Source organism: Phalacrocorax aristotelis, chromosome 18 (genome assembly GCF_949628215.1).
Source record: "Phalacrocorax aristotelis chromosome 18, bGulAri2.1, whole genome shotgun sequence".
Classification (NCBI taxonomy): Eukaryota; Metazoa; Chordata; class Aves; order Suliformes; family Phalacrocoracidae; genus Phalacrocorax; species Phalacrocorax aristotelis.
In genome coordinates this window covers 8,862,504-8,878,516 of record NC_134293.1, presented here as the reverse complement: position 1 = coordinate 8,878,516, position 16,013 = coordinate 8,862,504, and the positions used below count along the sequence as shown (strand labels likewise).

Below are 16,013 nucleotides of genomic sequence, written 5' to 3'. Positions count from 1 at the left end.
ACACACACACATGCAAAACTCCATTCTGCAACTGTTATATTTATTACTGTGTCTATGAAAGATCACAAACTGCCCACTCACCCGTCTCCCCCCACGGACTGCAGCAAGACACCCTCAGCCACCACCTGCAATCTGACACCACTAGACCTATAGAAAGCCATGTCAACAATTCGTGAAAATACACTAAGGAAAAGCCACACCAGCCCTGTAACTACTTGAAACAACCTAAAATGGTCAGCTACAGCCACCGTTGTTTAGAGCAGACGGGAAGGTAGCGCTGCTGAGAATGGGCACTGACACACGGACCAGAAAGGGATGCTGAAAGGCCTCGAACAGCTGCTTCCTCGTGCTCTTGCACTAGGAGGACAGTCCAGAAAAAACCAAAAATTCTTTTTCTGCCTAGGTCTTCAGGTGCATTTCCTCAAGTGTTCAGCTTGCTGAAGAGATGTTTAGGATGTTCTGTTGTTTTGCCATACGACAACAGGCTTCCTTAAACACTGCTGCACAGGTTAAGTATCAGTAACCAGTTAAGAGTTAGTTTTTGGGAAGGAAGGGAACATAGGAGAGAGCTTTTCATTCTGCAGCTCCTATTAAAGGCCTATATTTTTTTTCTCCAAGGTTTATTCAATAGAATAGGACCCTGACCACTGGAAAAGTGAATGCAAAACCTCCAGTATTGGATTTATGCATCAGGAGGCAGCTGCCGTCACCTCACAGTTCAGCAAATACTAAGAAAGGTTAAAAACCCCCGAATCTGGTAATATCCAATTAATAAAGAACATAAGCCATATTTCAGTTTCACTTTTAAGCGAAATTAAGCGTCATCTGGAAGACAACAACTCTGCCATCTATTAGTCTATTCGTTACTAAGGTAGGAAAATGGCTTTTGGGTGTCAGGAGATGAAAGGAATTAATTGCTAGGGTTAATAAAATGCTTTAATTCTTGCAATGAGTGACAAGGAGTTGAGCTGGTATGCTTCTTTTTGGCTGTTTTTAAGGCATTCCTCTTCAAAACCACCGGTTCTAACCTCATGTTAGTAGCAGGATATACACTGCTAAAAATAGTATTTAAGCACTTAAAATATAGTCATGTGCATTACAGTTTGGAGCATTTTCTGTCATTTCTGGTTTTCTTCATCACCTTCAGATCTATGGTCAAGTACGTAAAGAAAAAACAATAAGCAATGGAGGAAAGCCTAAGTTATAAATTTTGGACAGTAATGACCTGCTCCCTCAGCCTCCTGTCTTTTAATGGAGCTGTAAGTAGGGGCTGCTTCAAGAACTCAGTTTGCACCATCAGTATTATCAACACCTGTAACCGTACACAAAACCACTGCTAACCAACTGTGTGCATGGAACTCCAACAGAGGAAGAAAAAGGAAGAGGAATGGTCATGTTACCACCATACATTTATAGACCAAGAAACCCAAACCTAGCACCCAACTGATCACAAGAATTTCTTGTCTTTGCCACCATGTTACATAGTGCAATTTAAATGTATGGTCATCGAAAGATAGGACCCGATACCATACTTTAAAGTAAGAGATGCACTGTACCTTTCAAACTTGAGACAGCAGAATAATGCAGCTCCAGCGCATATGTGCTCTGTGATTGAGAGTGCAATCACTGTTTTGCATACTATTATGCTGACCCAGAAGCGGTTGGTCAAGCCGACTGCTTCACTCAGCACCTTACCTTGACACTTTTCAGTGAAAGCTAGCAACTCTACATCTGGTGTCATCTACCGGAGCAAAGCAGACCTCCTTAAACCCCATGCCAATGCTCACACTGCGCACAGGATTTATACTAGGTTTTTTGGTTGGTTGTTTTTTTGCACAGAAAAGGGATTACAGATACTGCTCAGCTTTAGAGATGAGAAAGAACCAGCTGTAGTTCCATATTCTAAATTATATTTGCGAAGAGATTACAAAACAGTGCATTTCTTGTGCTTTTCCTTAAGTATCAGAATTCAACGGAAAAATTTCAAGGACCTAAATTCTCAGTACATTTTTTGGGTTTTTTTTGGATTAGCATTTATCTGTTCAGGAGACACGCAGCTCACTCATGTCCACCACATTTCAGCAGCATTCAGATTCTTCAACAGAAAATAAATGGTTAAGAAAAAAAAAGGTACTGAGTTATGAAATAAGATCAATATCCAGTGTCCTGCTAATAAAGTCATATTTTAATATAAAATATTCATACAGCATACTCTACACCTCATTCTCTCTGCTAGCTGAATACTGTTACTGACTATTCAAACAGAAAAACTTCAACCACTTTGCTCTTCAATGTTTTGGAGGGACAACACGGTTTCCAGCAGCTACTTTGATCACGGGGGTGGGGGGGAAGGGGAAGGAAAGAGGGAAAGACATGGGGTAAATGTTCCAAAACTCTATATTAGGTTACAAAGTCGGCTGAAAGAGGGGAAGTTTTTCAGAATGTAAGGACTGATCCCACTCAGCGGAACACGAAACACCGCACTCGTTAGTGTTTCCATTGGAAAGTTCTTCCTACACTGCAAGTCACCCTTGTGCTCTCTTCCTGCCCAGTACGAAACCTTTTTCCCCCCTCTAGAAACAAAACTTAGTCATTACTCCCCTCTGTTGTCTTCTGCGCTTTCAGTTAGAGTTAAATAATAATTAATGTTGCTATAAAGATGAGTTAAAAACCCCAAACGCAGCCTTGGAGCCCGCTCATCAGGGTGTCATGTTTCAGGAAGCTGATTAATGTCCGTCAGTTTTGTGTCATTCAGGATTGCACGGATTCTCTCCAGGGAATCTGCCTGCCGGATCCGCTCCAGCTGCACCTACAGAAAACCAACAGATGCAATGAGCTGTAAAATGTGCTGGTGCAAGACCACAGACCCATAACCAGAACTAAGCCAACAGGCCATGTTAGCAACCCTGAGTACCTGTGCAAGCAGAAGAGATAGCGAATTATCACTGGCTGAAAAATGCAAGGCGTGAAGGAGCACAAGCTTAAATTAGGACCAAGAATGGGGGAAAGGAAGACATAAGGCAGCTGTTTTTTTTAAATAAAAAGCCACTTTCTGTGGGACTCAAGCAAGCCTTCATTGTCGCTCTATGTTTTGCCCAGTAACCAGTTGCTGACACCATACTGGCCAGGCAAACTGGAAGAGAAGTCCAGAACAATGTAAACTTTGACAGAAAGACTGTAAGGAAGCAGAGACCTAACATATGGCTTCAAGACTCTCAAGACCAAAGGTAAAATGCTCTTAGAGGAAACGTCCCATTTCCAAGCTCACTCCTGTTACTTGCTTTTCTCATAATCTATCTTAAGCTATTTCTCATATGCTGAAAAGTACCCAGCAGAACTGTGTTGAAATGAACGTGAAGAGCTGACAAATTTTTTTGTTGTTGTTACATTCAGGCTTCCATGTTCTTTGTATTAGGATCTGGGCTTTCAGTCATGAATTCCCAACTAGTGGGTAATTGATTTTTGGCCCTTGCTCTCCGTCGCTGAAACCCAACTCGGCCAGTGAACACCTCACACAGTGAGCGCATCGTAATACTCCAAGCTCTCCACTGACAGGGTCAGAGAAGGAAATAACCCTGTCTGGCTATCAGGAAACCAAAATCCTCATTCTGTGGTCATCTCTCATGTTACGCAGCAGATCTAGTACTATGCACGGTGGAGGTGGCACAAACCACTTTAAACTGAAAGCACTAACTGTGTAAGAACTGCTGTGGGGCAGAAAGAATACAAGAAATACAGAGTTACAACATTCTTACGGAACTCAGTACTGAAGGCCTACTAAACTACCTGCAAGAGTGTGCCACACGTCTTCCAAGCGGTCGATGTTTTTTCTCTAATAACTGCATATTCCAGTGCATGCAGACTTCTTTTTTAAAAAACAAAAAAGAAAAACCAAAAAGAAAAAAGAGGATGATGACAAGCAAGAAGCAACTTCACTAGCCAGGACAATTCAATAGTCTCCTTTGTCCTACCTCCTCCAGAAACAGCCAGAACAAGAGAGGACAGTTCCCTATTGTTCATCCAGTTAAACTCCATCTAGTAAACAATTTCTTATATTTCTGTTTTAGTCTTCCAAATAAACCAGAACACTTGACCCAAAAAATCTGTATTTTTAATTCAGCTGAATTTCACAGAGAAGACTGGCCAAGAACTCAAAGGAGACAGTGCTGAAATTCAGTAGCTCCTTTGTAAGCAAGACTTCTAGTAAGCTGGAACGTGATGGGGGGTGCAAATTCCAAAAAACACAGACACTGAAGGTGAGCCTGGCTCCCTAAGGAGACAGTTAGTCACCCTGCAGACGCAAAAACTGCAGGTCCCTTCATACTCTCTACAGTTAACAGAAAGAGAGATCAGCCTGACAGACTGGAATTAGCCTTGATGAACGCCCCTGCCAAAACTCCTTCCTTCAGCCACCTCTCGGTACCTCATTGCCAACCACAGGGTCCACTTTCTGGATGAAATACAAGGATGGCAATAGTGACAGCAGCAAGGAAGAGACTTTCAGGTAACATAAATAGAAAGCAGTAAATCATAGAATCATTTAGGTTGGAAAGGACCTTTAAGATCTTCGAGTCTAACTGTTAACCCAGCACTGCCAAGCCCACCACTAAACCACATCCCCAAGCACCACATCTACACGTCTTTCAAATACCTCCAGGGATGGTGACTCCACCACTTCCCTGGGCAGCCTCTTCCAGTGCTGGACAACCCTTTTGGTGAAGAAATTTTTCCTAATATCCAGTCTAAACCTCCTCTGGCACAACTTGAGGCCATTTCCTTTTATCGTATCACTTGTCACTTGGGAGAAGAGACCCCCACCTCGCTACAACCTCCTTTCAGGGTATAGCTATTTACACCAGCATATACATGCTTTTGGTTGGGGTGGGGTTTGGTGGTTTTTTTTTTTGTGTAACAGGATAGGAATATATGAAATAGTTTTTCAAACAGTACAAATTCCTTACTTTGTCCTCAAATATTTACATCCTAATGATTTGCTGTGAAAAGTAATACACTGGGAAAATATCAGGACATGGACAATGAAATACTAGGGTCTGAAAGTGTCATCCCCAATAGGCTTTCATGCTAATATTATACTAGGAATACTTGATCAGTTTAGTACACTAAGAATTTTAAAAAGAGTTCATAAATACCAACATAAGAAAATTTACAACTGCTACTTCTTGTTTTATGCAGCTCTGGAGATGTAAAGAAACAAAAGTAGCACCTTACAAATAGATCGTACTTCCCTTACCTGAAGTGTCTGAGAAAGCTTTACAAAATCTCTCTGCACTTGCTCACTGACATCTAATTCAGTCTGTAACCGCTGAGCTTTATTCTTCTCTTCAAATACCAGCTGTTCAAGGTTTGCCTGAAGAGAAAGAGATTCTTTATGCTATGCTTAAACTGAATAAAAAGGAGAAGCTTGTATAAACTGATTAAAGCATGATACTAGAGCAAGGAAGCATGGTTATCCTTAGAGTCCTGGCAAGAAATTAAAATCACTCACTCTTTCTACACCTCAATTTTCCTAATTGCAAAATCAACGGCTAATACCCACCAGACAAACATCCTCATTAGATTGGTTAAAGCATGAAAAAGCCCCATGTCTTTTAACAGCACTATGTCCAAGGACCTCAAAATTAACAAAAAATCAAACAAACAAAAAAGCAGATTTCTAAGTTTTAATGGAACATGACCATAGATGAAGGGAGTAATCTGCTGGTGAAAAGACAACTATCCTGCTGCCTTGAGTTTTAGTCAAAAATATCTTTGGGTGAGTGGGACCAAAAAAGAGAGAGAGAGAAATCAGATCACAATTCATTCATCTGACTGCCGAAGCACAGCCCCTTCCTACAGCAACAACAAAATGACATTTATTCAAAAGTATCAAAGCATTCAAACCAAGGTTTGGTTAGTCAGGAAGCTTTCTATAAGCCTAACTTTGAAAGACAACCCAAAAGAGATACTCAAGTCAGCAGCAATTCAAATCCACTGCTTTACAAATCCTAGTGCAAAGTGACTGGGATGAGGATTTAAACAGCATCCAATGGACATTATTTCACTGCCAGAATCTTATCAACGTTCAAAAGCTTCCTTTTTATGCTCATGTAGTGATACATCTTCTGACCACAGTTCGATCATCACAGAAGATGCATACATACTTCAGACCCAGCCATCATAGCTACCTTTGCTGCTGTCTCCTTCTTCAACTGCTCTTCTAGAGTGCTTTTTGCTTCCTGCAGACTCTCCAGCTGCTGTAGGTTTTCCTGCGAAGAACTTTCCAACTATATTATAATAATTAAAAAAGCATTAATTAAAATTCCTAACATTTCCATTTCTCATAGTCCCTCCATACAGGAAGTATAGCTTAAGGGTCTTTCCCAGGACTGAGAAATACATCTCAATAATCTCTCCTAGGGACACAGAAAATAACATCTTTCTCTCCATTTATTTGTTTTTGGAGCTGGAGGGAAATGGCCAAACCTGACGTTTAAGTTATTATTAGGTAGACTAATATTAGCTAGGAATTAGTTAACCCAATATTTAGGTTACAGATTAATAAACAGACAAAATATTTTTTAAGGAACAGAAATATGAATGTATCCCAGTCCTACACTGGCATCAAAACAGCTATTCTGTCCTTCAAAGTTCCGGGCATGACCTTATGTATTCCCTCTGAAAAGGTCACAGAAGCCACCCAGGTGCCGTTACGACACTGGTGCATCTACATTCTTAGTTGATATGAAGAGTTGCAATAGGCTGAGAGTGTCCAGTGCAGTGTCAGTGTCTTCAGCAAGAAAATTTGTGCAAATGCATAGAGTGGTGTTCCTTCTTACAGAAAGGAAAGGTTACCTATGCAAATTAGCCAGCCCTCCAGCATCCCACAGGCATGATGAAATGAAGGAACAGTAACATGACATGTTTCAGAACTCTTTCCTTCCCAATAGTGGGCGTACTACACATCATACAAAATTATATCTGAAGTGTTACTGACACCTCAAAGGCAGATGGGAAAAAAAAGTTCATTTTCTCTGATATGAAGAGGTTGATGTCAAAGATGGCAACACAGCACCACTGCTAGAACTAGCTGAACCCCATCTTTGTTTTAAGAAAAAAAAAAAACGAAACCAAAACCAAACCCAAAAAATAACCCAAAAATCCCACCGTGAAAGGGCTCCTTACCTGTTCCTTTTCCACTTTTATTCTTTCCAGTTCAGCTTTTAAACTGGAAATGGAAGCTGCAAAACAAGAATGTTAAAGCTTAAATGCAAGAAAAACACAGGAAACTGGACATACCCTGTTTACTTCTGTTAATATTTAAAGGAGAATTAAGCACGTGCTACACCAAAGGTATCTCTAAGGTAAACAATAATTATACTTTTGTTTTTAGCTGCACAGCTTTGGCATATCTGCTATCAAAAAATGGACAGCATTTAAAATTCAGATAAGTCTATCACAAAATCAAGTCTTCACTTATCTTACTAATTTCTAATATTCCTATTTTTGAGACTGTTTTACCCCGCTCACCTATTTCCTCTTTGCAATTCTCTATTTCCAGCTGTAGAGTTTCTTCTATATTTTCTTTCAAATATTGTTCAGCTTGAATCTGTTCTTTTAAGAATAAAATCTCTGCCTTAAGTTTCTCCTCAAGGTGATCTGCTGCTGTCCGCACACTAATTATGTCTTCACGATATTTTAAAATCAGCTCACGGAGCTCCTGAATCAATGATTAGCAAAGATTTGTATTACGATCTTCAGATACACTCAGTACTGTGTTATCAACATACAAACGAAGACAAAGTTTTGCTACGCCAAGGTTCGTCCCACCATACCAGATCTTGCATCCAGCAAGGTATTACAACAAAATCACAGTTTGCTTGGCCATAAGCAAATGAAGAATGTGTAAAGATTCGTGTCTCCACAGGCTTATGACCCTTACCTCCCCCTGCCCTTCACTCCCCACGATCTTTTAAGCTTGACGCACTTGAGTGCAAGGGAGTAGCCGTGAAATGGATGACGAGGCTTATCATTATTCAAGGCTCAGGATTATTACTGGTCTTAATGACTGGGCAGAAATTTAAGCCACTGACTAAGCTTAATTTATTGAATCAATACCTACATCGGAGCCATGGTGACTGAACACTTGTGTGCCCAGTTGCAAATACAGCTTAACCTAGCTGAATTGGGATAAATGGAATTGTTGTCTACTGGCAACAGAGCAGTTGTCAGGCTAAGGTTAACTCATTTCATATTATCTATCTGTACCCATCACGTCAGACTGCTGATTTTGCGCATCAGAAACCTACAGAGTTAAAATCCAGATTATTGTGCATTTTGTCATTTGTGCCAGCTTTTTGATAAGAAGATTCTTCCAGTGAGATCTAGTCACATGCAATATTTGTGTTAATGATTTAAAAATGTTTTACCTCTGCTGCTTCTGGTAGAATGAAATCTTCAGCTTGCTGTAAAGACACATGCAAGCTATGTTTTCCTTGAAGACTTTCATTATCTTTTTGTAGTCTCACCAACTCTTCTGAAACCTGCTCCCTTGACTGTGTCAGGACAGCCTCCAATGTAAAGAAAAACATAAATTCTCCCTCGGGGTCATGCTCAGATCTCTTCATGCCCCATTTACTATCATTGCTTTCAAAGGTCTGGTGAATTGATATTCTTCGTAAAGAAGGGAAACAAAATGTTTGTGTGGATCAACATGACCAGTTCTCTCTTGCCTGGCCTTTGCACCAGAAATAAAGGAAAGATCAATCTTCACTGTACAGACAGATAGAAGGAAGCAAGGGATAAATGCAGCATTGTTAAGTCTCCCAGTTTTCTTTTGTATTTATCCATTAGTTAGCAGTGTTGATGGAGGAGGATGTGGGGGATGGAGGGAAAAATCACATGTAGTTTTGAGAACTGGCAGTGATAATGATAATGTATAAGGGTGGGGGAAGTTGACTAGTGATCTCCATATTAACCAATATGCATTCACACAAAGTATGACAGACTGACCCTACAAACTGTTCCAGGTCTAGCACTTGCTATCAAAGCTTATTTGGTCAGTAACTTTACACGTTAAAATGCACACCTCTCTCTAGCCAAGCTTGGCTGGGCAGCAAGACAAAGCCTCTGATAAACACGTTGAGCTCCAAAGGTTGGACAAACAGTGCTGTTCAAGTGATCTCTGGGCTTAAGCTGTCTTACCATTTGCTCCTGGACACTTCTCTTTGCTTGTGAAAATGCCTGCTGCAGTTCACTGAGGAAGTTCTCCGACTTTTGACACTTAGCCATAAGCACAGAGATCTTGAAGAAAAAAAAAACCACACAAAGATATAAAGTGTGAACCAGATTTTGAAGAAGAAATAACCACTGAAGTTCTCTTGCCTGTTATCATTTCTAATACATACTTTGAAATTTCAAACTAATCCACTAAAATTTATTTTAACTCCTTACTCAGTAAAGCAGTAATGCAGCTCAAGTAAGAAGAGATCCTCTGCTTCTATCGAACAATATTCTTATATTCTATTTACCAAACCATAAACAACAAATAAACAGTTAATTCTAATCAAACTCGAATGTAAGCCAGTTCAGAGACACTGAAGGGAAATGGCAGAGCTACTACCTAAGTTTTCAGCATTTTCTTTAAGGTAAAGTGATTTTTTTGTACCTTTCTCTGAAAGCATGGATCTTCAAAAACTTTACAGTTAAGTTATTCTACAACACCACATGCTTAACAGCTAGATTAAGCATTACTTAATTAAGAGCACCCTAGCATAGCCAAAAGAAAGACTGTATAAACATATCCCTGTCAGGTGAGAGAGACTTTGACTACTGTTTCTTTAGTAAGAAAGTCTTCCAGCTCAAGTGAAGTAAATTCCATGTCTTGTACACAGCATTTACATAATTTTTTAATCTTTAACACACCAAAGATGATGACTGAAATTTTTTTTTTTTTTTTAAAGCTATGGCTACCACACATCCTCTTTGGTTCCATTGTTCCAGGAGAGTTATGTACACATCTCACACTTAAAAAAAGATCTTTTCGGCAGGCTATTGTTTTAGAGAAGTCTAGCGCATATTTTGGAACAACTACTGTTACTGCCTGCTCAGATACCCATTAACTGTACATCTTCACCACAAGTCCATTAACTGGGTGTCAAGTATTGATGAGAGCAAGTGGTATGAACAGTACCGCTCTTCTGCGGACAAGACAGCAACCAAGAACACAGGGCTGCTTTTGCATGTTTGGGTGATTTCATATACAGGTCATTTCAAAACTCAAACACTACTGAAATTCCAGTTATCACCTCCGTAATGGATTTCAAGTTTAGGGATGAAACTTTAGGGCCAAAATTGGATAACATGATATTACAGACATGTCAGACTTATCTAGAAACTGTGGCATACTCAGGTGGAGCATGACTAACCCTAGAAATTCTCAGTTTTGTTGCCCTTACAGCAGGTAGTCCATCCATATCAAACAGAAGACAAGAGTTCTTATTACACACTTTTGAATAACGTTTCATGATTCCTACCATCTTGATTACAAAATGCTTGTACCTGATTAGAGGAGTCCTCAGCACTTTGTTTCATGTAATCCTCCAATTCCTGTTTATCTTTCATTGTCTTTTCCAGCTGGTCATTAGCCTGCCTCAGCATCACCTGCAGCTTTTTAACCTGTGTTGTTACAACAAAATAATTCAATTTTCCATTCTTTGGAGGAGTATTTATTTCCCGAACACAAACATAACACAGGCTGTCACACCCCCAAACCACAAAACAAAAACCCCTCAAAACCCTGTGCAACCCAAAGTTCCTTTGTTGTTCTTCTGAAATGCCCTGCATCACAGATTACACCTATAAGGAAACATGGGACATCAAATTGCACTGGACCATCGCCATGTAATGATTTCAGTCACTTATTTCAAAACAGAATGTGACTCATGCCTCCCGTATCCATCTGAAAATTGTTCTTCAGTATATGGCAGGAAACAAAGATCCTCCAATACTTTACAGTCATTTTATGCTGCTAGGATGAAGTCCTCTAATTTTCCCTTTGCTGTTAACAATTCTTGCAGTATCAAAGATAATAGAATTTAATGCATGAAAGGCATTTTAGAATATAAATTATGAAAGATACTGACTTCAGCATGAGCACAATTTTTATAGAACAGTGCCTTTACTGCATGGTCTTATAACACCAGATAAAAATGGTTCTCCAAGGTGAATCCTTAAGAAATTGGTACATGTGGTGCTCGTTACCACATAACAGTAACAAATCAAGTTATGCCAATAAAATGTCAGAAGTTATTCAGATTTTAAGTATGCCAACGTCATTCAATTAAAACCAATGAATAAAACAGCAGATGTTCACTGTTGCAACGGCAGTAGTGTGAACAACTGCAAAAGTCTTGCTAAAACTTGAAGAGAAATCTCACCTGGTCTCTTGTCTCAGCCTCCTGAATCTGGATACCTTGCAACTGCTTCTCATAATTCGAGCACATATCACAGCGCCTACCCAGCTTGTTCCCTGCATTCTGCACCTGAAGAACACAGAGTTATCACCTGCCAAACAATTCTTCAAGGAATGCAGGAGTGCTACATACTTTCAGGTGTGTTGTGCGATCACAAAATATTATGAATAAAAGACAGTGGCAGAATCACGTAATGGCAAGATTAAGCTGCTCTAAAAGTAAAGGATCACGCAAATCAGCTGCAGGATATAAGCTTTTCCTGGCATGAGTCCCACTTTTAGCACATAAGCAATAAGCCACGACTTGCAAGAGTTCATCAAATCTTTCAAGTGTGTCCTTTTGAAATATATTACTTAACTGTATAGGAACAGACATCTCAGAGAAGTTTTCAACAGACCATATCATTTTTTAATGCAATTATTTTATATTACAGATCAAATTATAAACACAATACTACTCTGTTGGGGTTTTTTGTTTTGGGTTTCTGTGTGTGTGTTTGTTGTTGTGGGGGGTTTTTTTTGTTTCAATCAACACAAACCAATTAAAAAGCAAGTCAGTTCATCAGGTCAGGACTTCTTTAAATCTTTTTCCTCCTGCAACTGAGCTTTGAATATTTTTCAATGGCACATACTGATTTTGTTCTCCAACAGTAATCAAGCTTTATTTACTTTTCAATACCCTCCCCCCAGTACTACTTAGTATCAGAGACTGAATAATCAGCTAAAAGAACAATTGGGAAACAATAAAGTAGAAGACAGGCAGATTTTAAAAATAATTAAAACAAAGAGAAAAAACCCAACACAACAACCCTCCCCACCCCCAAACACAAAAAAACCCCAGGCCAAACAGGGGTGGGTCGTAAGTGTTGGGGTGTGCAGCAGGGAAACAAAGAGTAAACCAGCTGCCATTCTGAAATTGTAATGGTTTCGGCCAAGGGGACGAATAGAAGTTTTATCAAAGCTCCAGCTGCCAGCCAGGTTTGAGCTGAAATCGTATTTGTATCTGCTGCTCCGTGTCCCGCCCACACGGGCCAGCATTCACATACCCTGCTTGCACTCCTGCCTCCAGAAACACGCGGGAAGCAGCGCATTTCTTTTCTGAATTCTAAGAAAGGGTTGGAGTAAAATGTCATCCAAATGCCAACAGTGCAAGAAAATACTCAAGAGTAAAGGATTTAACTCAGCTCTGAGATCACTATGCCGTAGTTTCTCCAGATATTACAAATTAGCAGCAACACAAAAAATAGCTACTTTACAATAAGTTGAGAGACCTCCTAAGAATCGATTTGCAGATACATTGAATTCCATCAAGTTGAGGAAATAAAATCTCACCAGTTCTTCATCTCATCCGGCCTTTGCCTGGTCTATTCTCTTTCACTGCAGTCTCATGTCTTCCCCCCCCCCCCCCCCATCTTGTCTTCCTTTTCACTCATTATGGATTGTTCTCTCTCCCTCCTGCTCCCTTTTCTTTCCCCTAATGTGTTGCTCCTTGGCCTCTCTTCTTCTGAAAGAGTAACCACAGGACCCCCACAACACTCCTCTTTCCAGCAATAAACCAAATGCAAGCTTTGAACTGACATCATATGAAACTGCTGAAAACTGACAGGCAGAACACCCAGAAGCAACCATTTCCTCGGTCACCCATACTGAAATTGGCACAGCGCTAAGCCTGATCCGCTGCGCGTTGCTCTCAGAAACTGGTTTCTGATGATGCAAGTCCCCAACAATTTTCTGAAGCTTCCTTTGTGGTAGCTTTGTGTGTTATGCATATTTTGGCTACTTGTTTCTAAATTACAGTCCATGCATAATCCTCAGTAAAACTCCTTGGCATAAAAAACAGCACTGCTAGCCTTGCTCCTTTTGTTAGTCTTTGCACTTTCCTAGTCACCCCTAGATGCCCTACAACATCCTTTCCTTAGCTTCCCATTTTCTCCTGTTGTTTGAGTTCTCCCATCTTTTTTCACCCCCTTGTGTATTTGTGACATCAACACCTGCCTCTGCTAGACCCTTCCCTAAGCGCAAAAATATCCTGTATTTAGTAAAGCTGACTTTTCCATGAACAGAGTCAGCCAATACGGTTTACATCAGATGGGCTTTACCCACAGAAGCATTCCAAGAAAGAAAAGTGAATAGCTACATATGATGCTATGTATTTCCTTCCACACCTGACTCAATGGAAAAGCAAATGAGGAAGAGCTGCTACTGAGCAGACAGCCCACAACGCGCAGAGGCAGCTGTCACAGCCGATGCACGCAGTGGGTACTCACCTCCTTCTGCAGTAAGTTCCACTCTGTTTCGCTAACCAAGCGGTAACCACTAGGAGATACATAAGCGCTTTCTACCCCTTGTGTAACACTGGAAAGAAGTGAAGCAGTCTCTTCTTGCTCTGGTGTCATTGCTTTGATTGCTTTTTCCTGATCTTTGGTTAACATGAACCCACTTGGCATTTGCAGAGACCCAAGGGAAGCTGTATCAAAGTTCTCAGACACTGAATCTGCTCCAACAAGTGGTCCAAAATCTGATTCATCCAGGTTCCCAGCAGATTTTGCTTTGTTGTTGTATCCTAAAGCTTTGGACTGTAAAGATCCAGATGTCCCCAGACTGTCTGTTGACTGTGCTCTCCGTAGTCCATCTTTAAACATATCATTATCCGATTTATTGAAAGATTCGCCAGAAGAAAGAAGCAAGTCTGCATCCAACGAATGGACTGAGCCATGGGTGCTATTTACGTGCACCTGGAGTTGCAAACAAGGAAGAAAAAATTATATACTCCATTCTAGAAGCATGATGCAAGAGGAATGCTAGACATTAATTATCAGACACGGTAAAGGCAAGTGTAAATTGTCTTTGGCAAGAACATCTGATCACTAAACTTAAGGTGGCAGAGAAAAGGATAGAGAACTGAAATGTACCAGCTAGGATTAAAAAGACAAAACAAACAAACAAGGAAAAAAAATAAAGGAAAAGAATCTTCTGTTAACAGAGTGCTTTTGTAAGAATCTGTCTTCGTGCCAGACAAACAAGGACAGGGCCACCTTACATCTTCCAAATGTTTGAAACAAGGCACTTATTCCACTCAAGAGATACATACTCTATACTGACAAGCGAATATTATTCTTCTATTTCTTTCTTCTGTTTTGAGTGTCTGACAAAATAGTGTAAGAGAAAGAAATATTTTCCTTAAAAGATTATTGGTACTCAAAATAAAATGAAAAGGGAAAAGGCTGCGCTTAAACAAAAAAGCATCCTGGGGACTGCCAATATCAGAAGCCACGCTAACTGTTCTGTGACGTGTATAAGGCACATTAAGTCTCTTGATCTATTTTTATTTGTAGCACTGAAAAACAGAGAGCAGTAATGCTTTATTTAAAAAGCATATGACTGCTTTCAAAATACTTTCCAATATATTATGCACTTCTGCTTTGCCATTAGACATGTAAAGAAAGTAATGCTGAAAACAAGTCTCTTGAGAAAAATAATGATTTCCAAAATAGGTCCAGCAGAGACTAGCAGGCGACTGGTACTTCCATATAGGCGTTTATAACGTTATGTATTTCTGTTTTCGTGACTGTTGTAAATGCCTTGTTTTAAGCATTTGTAGGCTTAATATTCATATTTACTTTGATACGAACTTAAACTTACATATATATATTGCAAAGTTAATGAGAATATGACTTACACAAAACCATCTTCAGACAAGAACTGTTTGGTGATACAGTTAAATCGTTTGTTTGTATTGCAAAGTGCTTAACAGAGAAGAGCTCAGAAGTGAAATAATGAGAAGTTACGAGACATGACTGATAATACATTACCACTTCTAAAACACATTCTGTACAGGTAGGAGAGGTCATAAATAGCAATAAAATATAAATCCATAAGCAAAACCAAAGCCACTCCGGAAACTATACCTCTACTAAAAATGTAAAGTTCTCCATCATATATAATTCCTAGAATTAAATAAATGTGATTAAGGGACTAAAGAGCATCCCAGGAACCGAGATTAAAGAAAACATTTGTTCACCATCAATAAGTCTCATTTCATATCTAGATACGTAAGTGTTAGTATACAACACAGTTTTTGAAATAGAAAAAGTTGTATCCTTACTGTAGAGTAAAGGGTAGAACTAGATCTCAGCTACATTTAGATGTTACAATTCTGAACATCTTTCTGTATTCTGTTACAAATTGGAAATTGGCTGACAGGCCGCACCCAAAGCGTGGTGGTAAATCGCTCTTTTTTCAAACTGGCAGAAGTGGGGTCCCCCAGGGACCAATATTGGGCCCAATGTTATTCAACATGTTCATAAGCGATCTGGATAACAGGATCAAGTGTAGCCTGATGAAGTTTGTGGACGACACCACATTGAGCAGGGAAGTAGACACTCTGGAAGGGAGAGCCGCTCTGCAGGAAGATCTGGATAGGCTCTAAGAGTGCACCAACAAGAACCTTGTGAAGTTCAACAAGGAGAAGTGTAAGGTCATGCACCTGAGAAAACATAATCCAGGAGTGCAGCACAGACTGGGATCCACCTGGCTGGAGAGC

At 39.9% G+C, this 16,013-nt stretch overlaps 1 protein-coding gene across 2 annotated transcripts in view; it reads right to left on the bottom strand.

Moving 5' to 3' along the window:
• Positions 1 to 2,164: 2,164 nt before the first annotated feature.
• Positions 2,165 to 16,013, bottom strand: part of RABEP1 (rabaptin, RAB GTPase binding effector protein 1) — a 49,812-nt gene continuing 35,963 nt past the window's right edge. The window contains exons 9-18 of one of the 2 annotated variants that reach the window (XM_075112776.1): positions 13,738 to 14,205; positions 11,436 to 11,540; positions 10,558 to 10,674; positions 9,202 to 9,300; positions 8,427 to 8,567; positions 7,528 to 7,717; positions 7,183 to 7,238; positions 6,186 to 6,284; positions 5,252 to 5,368; positions 2,165 to 2,809 (exon numbers count right to left, since the gene is read on the bottom strand). In XM_075112776.1, the coding sequence (XP_074968877.1) occupies positions 2,708 to 2,809; positions 5,252 to 5,368; positions 6,186 to 6,284; positions 7,183 to 7,238; positions 7,528 to 7,717; positions 8,427 to 8,567; positions 9,202 to 9,300; positions 10,558 to 10,674; positions 11,436 to 11,540; positions 13,738 to 14,205 (1,494 nt within the window). In that variant the 3' untranslated portion in view covers positions 2,165 to 2,707. The remainder of the gene's footprint in view (positions 2,810 to 5,251; positions 5,369 to 6,185; positions 6,285 to 7,182; positions 7,239 to 7,527; positions 7,718 to 8,426; positions 8,568 to 9,201; positions 9,301 to 10,557; positions 10,675 to 11,435; positions 11,541 to 13,737; positions 14,206 to 16,013) is intronic. The other variant, XM_075112777.1, reaches the window with a different exon arrangement.